Raw genomic sequence first — 17,343 nt, 5'->3', positions numbered from 1 at the left:
GCCTCACAATTCCTTTAGGGACACATATTGGCTTAAGGTGAGGGGGATAGTACCTTATTTGATATTTTAGAGAAACTCAAATCATTTTGAACATGAGTAACATGTTCAAATGATTCATGTTCAATGATTATTGAACATGAGTAACAAATATCTTGGCAAAGATATTTGAAGAATACACATTGGATGTGTCTACGGCTAACCTTCTGAGTTTAGCCTCCAGGCAATTTTAAGCCAGGATGAATTCAACAAAACTGGAAGACCTGAAGGGAAGAGAAATGAGTTTGTGGAGGGCAGATCTAGTACTATGGCTTGGGAGGGGTAGACCAGTGAAAGACATGGTCTTAGTAAAATGGTTGTTGAATTGGGAGTACAGACTGCACAGTGCCTGTTTCCCTTGCTTTGAAAGAACTATAGGTGTCACTTACAGATGAAAAATCCTTCATTAGGGCTGTGTGGAGATGGGAGGAAAATTGCAAGGGCCAAAGGAGGGAGATTTTGGGGGCTTTTTTGTTTTTATTTTTATATCCTTTATTCATTCTTAGCAAAAGTCCAGCAGGTTAATAGGTACATTATTAGCAGCCCCAGGGCCTTTGCTTGGCCTTTTGAAGGAAAAATAAAAACACAGCTAGCCACAGGACACCTAAAGGTGAATTCTAGCCAATGACTGCCTATGAGATGAAAAAATTATGCTCTATTTTTGACCTCACTTTGTAGATTTCACTTTGTGAGTATGTTCTGTGGATTTTGGTGAAGAATTGCTACAAATAGGCGATAGTGGTATATATGTGCATGTGAGTGCAGGCACATACTTATGGGGTAGAGTAAATGCCATCATTTATTTTATCCTTTGGTGTTAAAACATCACTTTTTGGGATGGATTGAAGAGTTCGGAACCCAAGCTACCTCTGAAGGAGATTATATGGGGCAAAGGAACAATCACTTGGCTAAGATTGAACATAATCTCTCTGTGCCTCATTCTTCTCATCTTTAAATGGGAATAATACTATGTAATGATAATAAACTAATTCGACTTCATAGAATTATTGTGGGGATTAAATGAGTTAAGATGCATCTAAAGCTTCTATCAATGCTATGCATGCACCTCGTCATCACTAACTCATAGCTATTATTTTATTATTATTAATCAAAGAAACTGAGCTCTAATCCTAGCTCCTCACTAACCACCTAATATAGTTCTCACTTCCTTGTATTTCAGCCTCCTCATCTGCAAAGGAGAATAATTCTACCTGATCCATCCCTACCAGTTTTTTTCCCCCACATTAGATGAGATGATGAGTGTGAAAAAATATTGTGGAAAAAATAGAGTGTTAGAAAAGTGGAATGCATGTATGTGTTTTAGTTCTCTGTTTTCTGAAACTTTGGGAGCTATGCTTACTACACTCTACGTAATGCTAGATGTGACCTTGTATCAAGAGCTAGCAAATGGAGATACCTTTTATGGTCAGCCAGGCAGCATGGAAACCAGCTCCCCAAGCAGTGAGGGGCATATGGAAAAATACAGGTAATGGCATAAATCCACCAGGCACGGAGGAAAGCCTAGGGTTCCACGACCCAAAAGCATTATGTCCAACGAAAGCGTCTAAAACCACGGCGACCGGAGATAGCACCACAGCTGCATCATAAGCGGAGGTGTCAGAGTTAAAAGACACACGCACACACTGTTCTGAAATGACGGGCGTCTGGCAGGGACAGGAATACTCTGGCAGCTCATGCAAAACAGAAGCATTTTCTAATCACAGGAAGCAATGAAGACGTGGCCTCTGACCTGCGGTCGAGAGGGTTCTTACCTTTTTGACATCCCTGACCAAGTGGTACAATGTGTTTGAGGGCCCATGTCTCTGAAAACAATAGAGAAGAATCAAACGGTTTTGCTAGTCAGGGGCTCTAACTGGCAAGGCAAGAAGGATCTGGAAGGAAGGGTTCTGGCTGGAGGAGGGCAGATCATTAAGATGGACCTTGTTCTAGTTGCTCAGTTGTACCTGTCTTTTCTAAACGCACACACCGGCGGATTTTGGGATTGTGTTTCTCCAAGAAAATGCATTTGCGGTTCTAGGTTTAAACTTTGCAAGGGAGGTTGTCAATCTTGTTGACAGCTGGGCCCAAACATGCCTACCCGAGCTAGTTTTGCAGTGGGGGGAAACAAAGGGGCCCATTTACTGCATTGGAGATACACTTTGGCACTTTGCCATTGCTACTTGTTTGTTACCCATAATGAATGAGCAATTGTCTAAAAAGGGCTGGCCAACATTTTCTATGAAAAGGCCGGATACTAAATATTTTAGACTTTGTGGGTCAGACAGTCTTTATTGAAACTGTTCAACCCTGTTGTTGTCATGTGAAAGCAGCCATAGGTGATCTGTAAACAAATGAGCTTGGCTATGACTCAACATAACTTTGTTTATGGGCATAGAAAGTCAAATTCCATACAATTTTAATATGTCATAGAATATTATTCTTATTTTCATTGTTGCAACCATTAAAATATGTGAAAATAACAAAAAAAAGCAAACATTCTTAGCTTGTAGGCTATACAGAAACAGGCAGTGGGCTGGATTTGGGTGACAGTTTGCTGAAACTTGATTTGAAGAAAAAGCCACAGGCTGTTTGGGAAAAAAGAGAGACTTGGAGAAAAGATGTATGCTTGCTTGAGGGAGGAATAAAGTGAAATAAGTTGCCATTCTATCGTCTTTCAGGGATAGGAATGCTAGACAAACCTCGCTCTGCTGCTGACAAGCTCTGAATATGGGCAAGCTGCATAACTGTGACTCAGTTTTCATCATCTCTAAAATGGGAATAATGATACCACTTTATCTGATGGGGTGGTTGTGGCTGTTAGATGATACAATGTTTATAAATCTATTAAAACAGTACTTAGCACTCAATAATGTTAGGTATTATTATTATTACATATGATATATAAAACATATAATAATATATAATATTACTGAGGCCACTCACTGTCCTGTAACCCTTGTCTACAGAGTATTTCAAGTGCCACCACCAGTTGATTGGAGTGATGAAATCTACCAGCCTTTCTCAGTCTAGAACTTTCCTACTTCTTTCCTTTCTTTTCAAATCTTTGGAATTTTGGAAGAAATCACTCTACTCCCTTGATTCTCTAATTGATGTGCCACTCGACTCTGCCTTATTTTATTTTTAAATGAAAACCCTATTATTCTTACTGAAGGTCTCAATATGCTGAACCAAGAAAAAACTGCAGAGAAAACAGAAACCTGGAGCCACTCTGATAACCTGTTTTCTACTTCCTGCAGTGGGAATGAGCTAGAGCCAGGGTGGCACCATCTAAAACTTGCACTGTCTGGGGACAGGTAATAAGCTCCATCCCAGTTTGTGCTGTGCATGGTGGGACAGGCATTGTGGCAAATGGGAAAAATCACCTCTGAGACAGGAGTCTATGTTCAGTATTGGCTTTTTTCTTAGGATTTTTTTGACCTTGAACAAACTAACTCACCTTGGCCTCTCCTATGGTTTGCATGTTTGTGTCCCCTACAAAAAAGTCACATTGAAACTTAATCTTCAATGCAATCGTGCTAAGAGGTGGGGCCTTTAAGAGGTGGGGCCCTTTTGTCCTTCCATCCCTTCTGCTACGTGAGGACACAGCATTTGTCCCCTCTGGCAGATGCAAATACAAGGTTTCATTTTGGAAGCAAAAGGCAGCCTTTACCAGACACTGAACCTGCTGGTACATTGATCTTAGACTTCCCAGCCTCCAGAACTGTGAGAAATAAATTTTGGTTGTCTGTAAATTTGCCAGACTCAGATATTTTGTCATGGTAGCACAAATGGACTAAGACAGCCTCAATTTGTCTGTTAAATGAGGAAAACAATGTCTGCTCTTCAAACTTCATTGGATTTTAGTGTCAGCTCAGAGCCAATTCGCTTAACTTATTGAATCCTCTCAGCAACTTCATAAACAGTAGTTTCACCTATGATTACTTGTTGGTATCCCTTATAAGTACATTAGCGAATCATTACAAAACTAAAAAGAAAAAAGTTTTTGAGTGATTCCAAACAAGAAGATATTTTATATTTTATTCCATTATTGTGGAAAAAGGATAAACTTCATAGCTGTGAGGGTAACAAAATGGTGCAGGGTACTTAATTGGCCTTTTTGATGCTTGGACTTAAATCAATCCTCCTCTGCTAATTGCCTCAAACACCCTCTGGGTTTACAGAATAAACCATGTTCTAATTTCCAGAGCCTTTGTGGTTTTATGTAAGAATATGAGGACAGTACCCTTAAGTTTTCACATAACTTTTTGCCTTAGATGCTGACAACTGAGCAGCTAAAACAAGCGGAATCTTGGTGACTTGGTGTTTGTCGTCTACGTACGTCTAAGGGAGTATTTGTGAAGAATGATCCATGCATTTGGAAGGGATCAGGGAAGACACTCACAGGCATGTGGGGGCAGGAGAAGGCAAAACAAAAAACAGAGAAAATAAAAAGTGCCTTAGTTTGGCCCTACCGTATTGTACAATTCCTCTAGTCTGGAGATGGTGAGAAAACGGTGCATGCTTACTCCATTTTCTATGAGTAATTTCACAAAATCCACTCTGTCCAGAACTAAGGCATCCAACATGGCTTGCTCCAGAGACCCCACCTGCAAATCAAGTTACTGAGTTAGTCTGCCCTGGGGTCTTGGGATGCAGTTCTTTGGCATTCACCTGAACAGCTTAGGAAGGGATGCCTTTGACATCTGGTAAGCCTTCAGCACGTCCAAGAACATGCTAGCAAGACTGTTCACAGCTCTGCTTTTGGGACAGCCACAGCCTTTCCTGTATTTTGGGGCCTGTCTTTGCAAATAGAAGTGAAAGATTTCTAGTTCCAAAAGCTATTTCTTCCCTGGGTCTCTTTCTTATACTAGATCCTGAGAAAGTGCAAGGGTTTAGAAGGTTTTCCCCTCAAAATTCTCTGACCAAACTTCTGCAACACCAGGGAATTTGCTGTCTTCATTTTCAGCATGCTTAGGCTCTGAATGAGACCCTTGGCTGACTTGAGAAGAGGGATCTAAGTTGATGCTGGGTCTCTGTGCGGACGTGGGCAAGAGCACGCGACAAGATGGTGTCACTTAACTAAGAAAAGAACAGCCTACTTTCTGGAATTGCCACCGGCTAGGATTTCTGTTTAATTCCTTTCACAAAAACTTCATAGTGTCTAGACTCTGACAAATTTTTCCATGCTAACAATCCACTCGCACTAAATGAAGACAGGTGCTCAATGCCAAGCTCTGTGGGAAAAGAAGGGTTAAAAAAGACCTGCCCATGTGTGGTGTGATTCCAGGCACAGAAATCAAATTTCAGGCTGCCTCCTGTGGATGCGTGCATACACCGCCCACTGGCTGATTCCCCAAGTTTTTGTTTTTTCTAGGGGCAATTGAGGGAAACGAACCCAGAACAGTTATATAAAGCATTGGTTCCCTTGTGTTGTTCTTTGCGAACAGGGAGGACCTGTGCTCAGCCACCAGGACATATGGCACTTGCAGAGGGAAGCCTGCTAATTCTGCATCCTGAGGTGCGACACAGCCATAAACCAGCAGGGGGTGCCACCACTTGGGCAGCGAACGCTTCCTTTTGTCCCCGTTTTAAAGACAATCAGAAACAAACCGCAAATTCCACTCCTTCCTTAATTTTAATCAATACAACTTGGCCTTTTTTTTTTTCAGATGTATTAAAAAGAAACAGCATCATTTGCAACTGAAAATTGCTATTAAGGGCCCCACTCATAGAGATGGAAATGTTCGCAATGTTTGGAGCTGTGATTAGTTGTAACTTCCACTAGGTGGCAGTGTTTTCCTAACGATGAGAAAGGGAGCCCAGGTGAGGGGCCGTGCTGCAAAGAAACATTTTCCATCCTAAAGAAAAGGTAGTAGTTTCCCCTGAGCCAATCTCAGATGCTTCTTAAACAAATACCCTTGCCCAAGCCAGAGGGCTTTCAGGGGTGACAACGTATACTCTACCGGCCACTGTTGCCCATAAATAAAGATCTGGCTGCGAGCGATGTCGACTCTGTTCCAGGCTAAAGCTAGGCTCAGTTGGTCTGGGGCCGAGGCATTGGCTCCTGTGTGCAGACAAATGGGAGACAAGAACGGAAGAGAGAAAACAATGGTCAGTTATTATACCCAGAAGACTCACTCCATCACTCTGCCCCTGACCTCCTCTTCCTGCAGAGCGGACTCGGCTAGACAGGAGAGTCTCTCAGACTTGGCACTATTGACATTTTGGGGCAAGATAATTGTCTTGGGGGCTCTCCTGTACATTTTAGATAATAATTACTATTATTACTATGTTTTAGAATTTTTTAAAAAGAAGATCTTTGAAACCCCATGCTTTTTTAATACATGATTGTACATATTTATGGGGTGCATGTGATATTTTGACACACTCATACAAGTACATTGTAGATTATTACTAGGGTACCTGGACTCAACCCAGTAGATGCCAGTAGCCCCTGCCACCCCCATCCTCGTGGACATGACAATTAAAAATGTCTCCAGACATTGCCAAATGCCCCCAGGATGAAGGGAGGCGAAATCAGCCTGTTGAGAACCACTGCTCTACAGCCTGGTTGGTTCAGGTGGGGTCCACAGGGCAGCAGCGCCCCCTGGGCACCTGTTAGAAATGCAGACCTCAGGCCCCGTCCTGGACCTGCTAAACCAGAGTCTGTATTTTAACAAGCTAGATCCCAGTTGATCTGTGCACACTAACGTTCGAGAAGCACTGCTGTATAAGGCAGCCTGCTTCTGCTGGCCGATCGATGTTGTCAAGGCATCATTCAAATCGCGTTTTGCATGGGCGTGGTGCTGTCATCAACTAGTGGGCCAACTGGTCCCTCTACTACAAAAGAGCTCAGAAGATCTCTGAAGAAAAAGGCAGGCAAGTGGCTTAGCTTTGCTTTGATTTGTGAGTAGAAACCATTGGAACGATCTCCCGGTTTCCCATTATTCTCCAGCCTGTCTCTAGATCTGTGCTGTTCGCATGTGGGTATTTAAATTAACATTAAATCAAATTATAACTTGAATTCCTCAGTCACACTAGCTGCATTTCAAGTGCTCAGTCGTCACATGTGGCTAGTGGCTGTCGAAGTGGAGAGCAGAGATAGAGCACATCTCCATCATCGCGGGAAGTTCTGCCGGGACAGAGCTGGTCTAGATGCAAGCGTCCTGTCCGTAGATGCCACCTTCCAGGTGGCTGGACGTGAAGCTGAACGTGGAGGCAGCACAGTGGGTCGGGAGAACACTGGGTGACAGTCAGGGGATCTGAGTCTGCCACTTTGTGACTGTGTCAGACTTGGAATCCTCTACGCCACTGTTTTATTGTCTGTGAAATGGGGACACCAAGATTATCCCATTTGCATGGCCGAAGTGTTGTGAGACTGCGATGAGATCATATGAGTGAATTCACACATAAATAGGTTTTTCACAATTCGCCAACACCCTTTGTGCACGGAGGAAGAGACAATTTTGCCAAACATAATGGACGTGCCACCAGCAGGGGAGAAGGGCAGAGAGACAGCACTCTTCCTTGCACAGAGTTTCTCAGCACCTAACTTGCCAAAGTACCGGGCACTTCCGGTGTTGTCTTATGCAATGTCCCAAATAGTCCGGGGCATTGGGTCTTACTGTCTCCCTCGGACAGATGAAGAGACCTGAGAGGTTGGAGTGAACACAGGTCAAACAGCTCCTAACAGAAGATAGAAGGGAACAAGTGTTCTTCATGGCAGAGGGGAGATGCAGCCCCAGTGAGCCCCTCCCTCCTTCCATCGCTGCTGCTCCTGATGTTCGGGAAGGAAGGAGGGATAGCAAACACGTCCAGCAGCAGAGGAGGCCGGGGGCGATGTGGTGGGGGCAGGGTTCCTGGTGATTAAGCGGTATCAGTGACTCAAACTTTCATGCATGTTGGAATCCCCTGGGGAGCACTGCTCAGGTGCTCCCCATACTAATGAAATCATCCTGCTTGGGCTGGGATCCAGGCACCGGCAATTTTAAAGCTCTCCAGGTGTTTCCAGTGTGCAGCTGGGAGCCACTGCGCTGTATACCTCCTTTCCCGCTTACCTTCGCCTCTTCCCTCTGGGCTCTGAGGTACCGACATTAAGAATCAGGCACAGCGTTCGCTAGATGAGCACTTCTCAAATTTGAGCATGCGTAAGTATAACCTGGGGAACTTTTAAAAGCACACATTCTTGGCTTCTAACTCCAGATGTTCTGAGTCAGCAGCTCTGGGGTGGGGCCTGAGGCTCCGCAGTTCCAACGAGCTCCCGGGTGAGGCGGCCGCTGCAGATCTGGGACCACGCTTTGAATGACAAGGCCTTAGAGAGCTGTGGTGCGGTGTTCCCTTCACAGGGCGAAGAGCATTTCTGATTCTGGTGTCTACACCGGAATCAACGGGTTCAGTACTAACCACATACTTGGGGTCAATTGATGAGTGTTTGGAATGATGAATTTTAATTCAGTTTTCACAGGGAATTTTCCATTAAGAAAATTATTATCTCCCCAGATAACAATAGGGACTGTACACTCGCACCAGGGTAACTGGCATACACAGTGATAAATAGAAATGTGTCACAATGGACTGTCATCAATTTGGAGAGAAAAAGAGGTGAAGGCTCCTGGAAATGGCACCTGGAAAGGTAGCACTTTAGACTTTCTTCTGCTGCTTTAGCAGGTCCATTGCACGGGCACTGACTTGCTGGAATGGTTTAATCACTCCCTTTGCCATTTGTGTGTCACAAATATGTATGTCACCCAAGTCAATAACAGCAGCGCGCACCTGAACGGGAACACATAGCAGGAAGCAGGCGCTGAGGGCAAGGCGAGCTGCAGGCCGGGATGTAATTAGCGAAGTGTCAAGTGAAAGCACGAAGCCAATGAGTCTTGACTTTTCAGAAATTGAAAATACATCACTCAGAATGGCCCTGAGCGACAGTTTGGATCAGTGGCTCTCAACCAGGGTGACAAACCGTCTTGGTTTTCCTAGTACAGTGGTGGTTTCAGCACTGAAATTCCTGCATTCTGGAAGATGCCTCAATCCCGAATAAACCCAGGTAGCTGGTCACACTATTCTGCACTGTGGTTGTGCAATGGAATTGCCTAAAGAGCTTTAGTTATACTCATGCCTGGGACGCACCCCCAGAGATTCTGGTTCAATTGGTCTTGGGTGTTGAAGTTTTTATTTATTTATTATTATTATTTTTTTTTTTTTTGAGACAGAGTCTCACTTTGTTGCCCAGGCTAGAACGAGTGCCGTGGCGTCAGCCTAGCTCACAGCAACCTCAAGCTCCTGGGCTCAAGAGATCCTACTGCCTCAGCCTCCCAAGTAGCTGGGACTACAGGCATGCGCCACCATGCCCAGCTAATTTTTTCCTATATATATTAGTTGGCCAATTAATTTCTTTCTATTTATAGTAGAGACAGGGGTCTCACTCTTGCTCAGGCTGGTTTCGAACTCCTGACCTTGAGCGATCCGCCCACCTCGGCCTCTCAGAGTGCTAGGATTACAAGCGTGAGCCACCGCGCCCGGCCATGGGGCATTGCAGTTTTTAAAAGGTCCCCAGGTTATTCTTTTTTTTTTTTTTTTTTTGAGAGTATTCAGAAACAGGAACCCCAGGTTATTCTAATGTGAATGTAAGAGTAAAAACTTCTAGCATAGATAACATATGTTCATTCATTTATTTATGCATTCCAAGATATTGATTTCAATGCCTTCTTCTATGGCAAGCACTACACCAGTATGAAGACCTGGATGAATAAGTCAGAATCCTTTGTCCTGAGAGCTTACAGCCTAGAGGAAGAGAGAGGCCTGTAATCAAATCTACCACCTCATACAATAATTCATCTGATCAACAGATGTTATATTTGAGATTCACAGGGCCGCAGGACAGAGAGACATAGTCACCGAGGCTGTAATTATCAAAAAGAGTTTTATTGTCTACCTCGAGCTAGGGTCTGAGCCCCCAGAGTGCCAGCGCAGTGGCCTCTTCTCTGGGCAGGGACCCTCCTTCGTGTGTTAGCCCCCTTTTTATAACTCAGTTGTTTACACACTGGTCATGCACCTGCCCCTACAGTGATTCTTACTTCATCCTACCCCTGATAGGCTCTAACCTGTTCTGGGTCCTAGCTGAGAGACTCCGGTTTCCCTGTTCTTTGCCTTTTTCCTCTGCATCCCATTATGTACTCATAATGCCTTGCGGTTAGCAAACAAGCAGTAAACAGAAGCTGGAATGTGTCCATTGTCCTTATAGCCCGGTATCTTACACAGATATGAATACCTTCTGTTCCAGGAACTGTTTTGGCATTGAATATCCAATGGTGAACAAGTTAGCGAGGGGCACCCTCTTTACAGAGCTTATATTCTACTGGTGGTGGGTGGGGCAGCGCTCAGAAAATAAACAAATGAACTAATAAGCAGTGTCTTTTCAGACTGTGTAAGTGCTATGAAGGGGCAGTGCTACCCCCAGGGTGTGTGGGACCTGAGTTTATACTAACAAATCAATGTGGCGGCACCATTCTGGCTGCCCAATCTTGCGTGTTCCTGTGACAGAAGTATTGTCCTAGCCAGCTGGAGCCATCTGCTGGCCAGACTGCCCTCCTGAAGTGAGGGCTGGACATGGAGTCATTGGGTAAGCTCAGAGGTACAAGTGTGAAAGTTCTTTGGGACATCCTGGCTGATTCCATGTGGGAAGAGGAGGGTTGGAAAATGCCCTGAAAGTATTGAAATGGATCTGGAGTCCATGCAGGTCCTGTTTTTGGCTTGGGGGCCGTTGTCCTTCAAAGCAGCAGTCTAGAAGTGGTAAGGATAGTGACCAGGGTGGGGGAGGACTGCTCTGTTAGAATAAGGAGACAGGAGGCCTTCCTGGGGGTAACATTTGAACTGAGACCTAAGCGATGAGAAAAAGCCAATATGTGAAGAACTGTGGGAAGAGCATTCCAGGAAGAGGAAACGTCAAGTTGCAAAGACCCTGATGTGGACATGAATACAAGTTGGTGTAAGACATACATATTATAGTTTTATTATTTTCTCTTTCTGCAGGACGACAGGGAAGGTTTAAGTGCATAAATAATAACCACACGGGTTTTAAGGGATTAATTAGTTCAGTAGACAAATGAGATGCAGAAATGTATTCTGGCAAAGGGAAAAGTTGTATGCAAGGATTGAGGGAGTGAAATAGTGCAGTGTATTTGAGAAATTCATGGGAAGACCTTGGACCTATATGCTTGTGGTGCAGTGTGGGTTAGAAGCAGAGAGAGGTGAAGCTAACATGGAAGGATTTATAAACGATGTGGAAGAGTCTCCTCTTTATCCTGAGGGCACAGGAAACTGCTTGTCTTTGAAACAATGCAGTCAGATTTGTGTCTTAGAAAAATCCCGTTGGCAGCCCGTGTGTAGGATGTATTGGAGGCACGTTGCACTGGGGTGAGGAAGAGTACTTAGGAAAGTTTTGCAATATTCTAGGAAAGGGATAACGAGGACCTGAAAGAGAAGCTGGCATAAAGGGATATTTAGAAAGCAAAATTGATAGCTTCGGGTGATATATTTGAAGTCAGGAGCAAAGCAGAAAGAGAAGTCAAAAGTAAACTCCTCATCTCTAGCTTGGAAGCCCGAGTATTATATAAGAACCAACTGAGATTGGCAATGGAAGATAAAAATAAGCTTTTTTTTTTGAGCAGCAAATTTTTATTCCTGAATGTATTGGGCTTGATGTGTCAATCCAGAGGCCATTGGTATTGAGGTCTGGAGCACAGAACAGTCAGAGTTGAGGATAGAGATTTGGGAAACGTTAGCATGAAGGTGACAAGAAGAAGAGGGCAAAGAACGGACAATTGAATAAAATGAATATTTAAAAGGGATGAAAATAAAACAAATCATTAGAAAGGGACCACCAAAAACAGTCAAAGAGATAGGAAGAGAACCTAGAGGTCATGGTCCCTTAAACTATGGGAAGAGAGATTTTCAAGAAGGAGGGAGTGATTAGTAGAGCAAAGGCTGCCAAAAAGCCTCACCTTTCTAGTGAAGGCCCCTCTTTCTGGTTCATAGATGGCGCCATCTTGCTGTGTCTTCACATGGTCGAAGGGGCAAGAGGTGTAACTTGGACTTCTTGTATAAGGGCACTGATCCCATTCACGAGGGCTGTCCCCATGACCTAATCATGCCCCAAAGGCCCCATCTCCTACTATATCACCTTAGGGGCTAAGATCTCAACATAGCAGCAGAGAGAGGTGAAGCTAACTTGGAAGGATTTGTAAATGATGTGGAAGAGTCTCAATATATAAATTTTGGGGTGACACAAACATTTGGACCATAGCAAGGTGTTCAATAAATATTTGTTGAATAGATAATCAAACCTAGAAGTATGGTTTGCATCTAGCGATTAAGAAGTCTTGGATGATATTAGTGTGTGTACCTTTAGTAGACTATGGGATTAGAAGCATGTCTGCAACCTCTTCCTTCAAGTAAAGTGTGGGTGGGATGGGATAAAGGGAAAGGTATGGCAAGTATATAGTCACTAAATCACAAAGATCCGAGTGGTAAGTGCCATAGATGCTGTAACAATAGGAAGTCCAGAGCATCTCCTGTGACTGAAATCAAGGCAGCTCAAAGGAGGAAGTAGAATTTGGCCAGAGTAGGGAAGGAATGTGGAGACTTGCACAAGTGGAGTTTGTAGTAGGCTAAACGATGGAACCCTGAAGATTCCCAACCTTTTATGGCAAAGGGACTTTGCTGTGTGATTAAGTTAAGGAATTTGCGATGGACAGTTTATCCTGGATTATCCAGTGGGCCCAGTGAAACGTGATCACAAAGATCCTTATGAGAAGGAGGAGGCCATCAAAGCAGTAGCAGATGTGACAGTGAAAGCAAGAGGTCGGATTGATGCAAGGAAGGAGCCACGAGCCAAGGGATGGAGGCAGCATCTGGCAGCTGACAAAGGCAAGGGAATGATTCTCCCCGAAGCCTCCAAGAGGAAGACAACCCTGCCCACACCTTGGTTGTAAACTTCTGATCCCTGGAACTATAAGAGTATAAACTTTCATTGTTCTAAGCCACTGAATTTGTGGTAATTTGTCACAGCAGCAAGAGGAAACTAATATAGAGCTATTAAAAATACTACTGTAGGCAGACAGACCAGGAAAAAGAGGGAGATAGAAATGAGAAAGCAAGTATTTCTTTTACAATTTGGCTGTGGGGTAGAGCAGAACTCTCAAAGTTTAATGTGCATGTGATCCACCTGATCTTGTTTCAACGGTCGTTCTCACTCAGCTGGTCTGGGGTGGTGCCCCTAATTCTGTTTCTTTAGACAGCATTCATTAGTTTTCTAATGACACAGCTACATAAAAACCTCTAGATTTTCCTCTGACCCTGGCTTCCCTCCCTGCACCTCTTTTCTGATTGCCTACTGGAAAACTCCCTTGGGTGTCACTAGGTACCTCACATTCAATCAAATTAACTGTCTTAAAAGACAAATAATAAAAATAAAAACAAATGAATTGTTTTTCCTCCAAAAAAGGGAACAATTATTTCTACCTGATTTCCCCATTCCTGTTCATGTAGCCACTATCTCTTCACTTATCCAGGCTCAAAGCCTCCATCAGATTCTTCCTCCCTTTGTTCAAAGAAGCTCTTGCTAATTCTGAGCATTTTTTCCACCACAGTATCTGTCATGTCTATCCCTTCTTTTCCTTCCTTGCTTAGCACCATCAGACCATTGCAATAAATCAAATCAAAACTGTCATAATAATTAGTATATATGCCCTTCCTCCCTTTCCTCTCTTCAACACTCAATTTTAGATTATAAGATTATTATGTTGTTAGTGTTTTTCTTTGTGCCATTAAATACTATATTTCTATGACTAGTGCTTAAATTGCCAGTCATAAATTATAATCTTGATTATAGAAAATGAAAAGTGCAATAATGAGGCATTATGCTTCATTATAATATTTGTACATTTTATTTTCTATCTTTCTTTCCTCATCCTCTCACATTTTTTTTAAAATAATTTTTATGTTATGTGGCAAGTAACAATTACATTTATTTCTGTTAGTCAAATTTCTATTTTTGTTTTATCTTAGTTCTATTAGATTCTAGTATCAATGGTCATAATTAGGGTTTTTTTTTTTTCCAACAGAGTGTAGTACCTAAGCATTTCTTGGTTGGTAGGTTGATTGTTCTCTACTAGGTTTTTCAAGAAGAATGTATGGGAATAATATTGCCAAAGTTCTAGAATGTTTCAAACTGTTTTTCAGTAGTCTTTATATTTGAATGATTTTATATTGGTTCAATATAATTGCTCTATTGTCTCCTGGCATTTAATGTTATTTTATAAAGACCCAAGGCCAGCTTTATTTTCCCTGTCATAAGAGACTTGATCATTTTGTCAAAGTATTCTTTATTTTTCTTTCAAGTCTAGTAACTTTATTAGGATATATCTGGCATTGACGATTTTGGATCATTGATGATTTCCTGGCATAAGATGGCTCTTTCCATATCTAGGTCAAGTTTAAATTTTTTAAAAATGAAAACATTCCTAAATTATATTTTTTAATTATGTAATTATATTTTATAATATTTGCTCTGATCCATTATTTTGGTTTTCTTCTTTGCAGACACCAGTTATGCTTATGTTGGATCTCTGTTTTCTATCATATAATTTCTCCTTAATTCTAATTAACTGATTATCTCAATTTCATTTCATTTTTTTTTATATTTCTATTTTCTGTGTCCTGAACCGAGTTTTCCACACTGTTTGATCTTGGATCATTTCTCATTTCATCTGCAATTCTGTGATGATCTTATTTTTTTCACCTGTATGTCATTCCTGAGTGCTGCTCACATTTTATCTCCTCTTGCTGCCTCATCTGCTCTTACCTGAATTTTAGTATTCCAACTTTGAAGTATTTCTTCATAGACGAACACTTCACTAAGATTTAACAATTTAAAATTTTATGTTATAATATTTATTCATAATGTTCATCTGTTTCCTATAAACATTTTAATAAAGAGTATTCTTCTGTTAATACATTTGGCTCTTTTGTTATTTTTTTCTTACAGCATCTCTGTATGTAGTCTATGCTAATCCCTTTTCATTATTTATCATTTAATGAGTGTTCCAGCCTAGTTATTATCACAACTGGAAGGCTTTCTTCTAAGCTACTACAAAGTCAAACTCCCTCCTGCAAGCAAGGCTTATCTGCATACTTCAGTACGTAACCCACCTCCTCTATTTCTATGTACTAAGCAGGGCCAGGAGGGACCCCTGCCACCATCTGACTCACTCTTGTTCTTGCACACACTGTTCTGAACAATGGAGAAAACTTTGCATCTTAGGGTGTTATTCACATCCGGGCATGACATTTTTGATGGTGCTTTCTGAGGACTGCCACTGCTGACTCCTCTCTCCTCAGCTTGCACCCCTTCCTCCCACACAGTTCCTGCATATACAAATATTTGGAATTTACCTCCTACTTTCACCAAAAAATGCAGTTTACTTTTCTTTATTCCCCCCTCCCTTTTCCCTATTAGTTCTCAAAGCTCTGTAGGATAAGAAGAAAAGGATGGTGAGTTTATATAGTTATGCCTATATTGGCAGTCCTGAAGGATTTTGGAAGCAGAAGAGTGTCTTGATCAGAGCTTTGCATTGGGTATAGTCCTCTGATTGAAGTGTGGAAGATAGATAGGATACAAAGCAGGGAAATCCCTGAAGAGGCCATTGCAATAAATCAAATCAAAACTCCTGAAGGTCTGATGGTGCTAAGCAAGGAAGGAAAAGAAGGGATAGACATGACAGATACTGTGGTGGCAAAAAATGCTCAGAATTAGCAAGAGCTTCCTTGAACAAAGGGAGGAAGAATCTGATGGAGGCTTTGAGCCTGGATAAGTGAAGAGGTAGTGGCTACATGAACAGGAATGAGTAAATCAGGTAGAAATAATTGTTCCTTTTTTTTGGAGGAAAAACAATTCATTTGTTTTTATTTTTATTATTTGTTTTTTAAGACAGTTAATTTGATTGAATGTGAGGTACCTAGTGAGTTTTCCAGTAGGCAATCAGAAAAGGGGTGCAGGGAGGGAAGCCAGGGTCAGAGGAAAATCTAGAAGTTTTTATGTAGATGTGTCATTTGAAGTCAGGGTACTACATATGTTTGGCAGAAGGCAAAAGCAAGACAAAAGAAGGTCTAATGAAGGAGACAAAAGAGTTGTCAGAAAGGCAGAATACTCAGTATCTCTGACACCAAGAAAGGTAAAAATAAATATAACTATCATCACACAGTGAGAGCCAAGGACATGCTAGGCACGTTACATGTATTACCTCATTTAATGCTCACGAAAAATATATACAGGGTATCTTTACCCCCACTTTGCTGATTGGAAAATAGGCTCTGAGAGGTGAAGTAACTCATAGCACCAGGCTTAAAACTGAGGTCTTGTCTTAAAGTAGGAAAGAGTTGCAGTAAGAAGTAGATAAAGTCAATACTGTCAAAGTTGCTGAGAGGTTCATGAAAGTGGTCATTGAGATTAGAAGACCATTTAGAGTCTTCAGGAGTCGGGAAAACTGTGAGTAAACTGGGTGGGGTAGAATATAGATGGTAAGAGTTTGCAGAGTGAGTGAATGAGTCAAGAATTTAGGGTGGGAGGAGATGAGGAAGGTTGTTGGAAGGCAGACAAAGACTATCTTTCAGAGTTTGATAGTTAAGAGGAGAAAAGTTAGACGCTACCTTGAGAGGCTTGAAAGAGAAGAGCCAGGATCTTCCTAGTTGACAGCAGCTGAAGGTATTTGTTGTAGCAGAAAGGAAAAGAAAAAGAAACACTGGAAAGGGGGCAGTAAAACGAATGTAAAAAGCAAGAACAAGTCTATGATGGGCCGGACCCTAGAGTAGGGAGGCCAGGAAGCAGTTAGTTTTAGCCCAGAAGGGAGGTCTTCAGAGGGAGGAGGAAAAGCAAGGAGAGTGAGTGAGAAATTAATATTCACCAGTAGAAAAGGATGCTAGGAAGGGAGCTTGGCTGAACCTGAATATTGTAGGTGACAAGAGAAGGTGCCATCTGCTGAGGGTGACAGAGACCAGTGACTTGGAGGGAATGGAGGAATCTGGGGAATTGTTAGAGGATAAGGCTTAAAGAATGAGGAGGTTGCAAGCTAGAGTTAGGTCCCGCTTGAGAAAACACATCAGAAAGGTGTCATGGCACCACTGCATACGTGTTGCAGAAAATAGGTATTTGAGGACTTGAGCATCAGTGTTTGGGGGAACTTTTTAAAAAAAACACCTTGAAGCTTGCTAAATGCTTCAATGAGTTGTAAATGGAGGCTGTGGACCCAC

General features: G+C 42.3%; 1 protein-coding gene across 10 annotated transcripts in view; it reads right to left on the bottom strand.

Moving 5' to 3' along the window:
* The window catches only part of TRPM3 (transient receptor potential cation channel subfamily M member 3), a 529,331-nt gene that overhangs the window by 106,049 nt on the left and 405,939 nt on the right, over positions 1 to 17,343 (bottom strand). For all 10 annotated transcript variants that reach the window (XM_020289309.2, XM_076008638.1, XM_020289312.2 and 7 more), the window contains 3 exons: positions 6,000 to 6,100; positions 4,509 to 4,643; positions 1,809 to 1,859 (listed from right to left, as the gene is read on the bottom strand). In XM_020289309.2, the coding sequence (XP_020144898.2) occupies positions 1,809 to 1,859; positions 4,509 to 4,643; positions 6,000 to 6,100 (287 nt within the window). The remainder of the gene's footprint in view (positions 1 to 1,808; positions 1,860 to 4,508; positions 4,644 to 5,999; positions 6,101 to 17,343) is intronic.

The sequence above is a fragment of the Microcebus murinus genome, chromosome 12 (assembly GCF_040939455.1).
Source record: "Microcebus murinus isolate Inina chromosome 12, M.murinus_Inina_mat1.0, whole genome shotgun sequence".
NCBI classification, from domain to species: Eukaryota; Metazoa; Chordata; class Mammalia; order Primates; family Cheirogaleidae; genus Microcebus; species Microcebus murinus.
The sequence above is the reverse complement of the archived record's forward strand: the minus strand, read 5'-3'. Positions and strand labels throughout refer to the sequence as shown.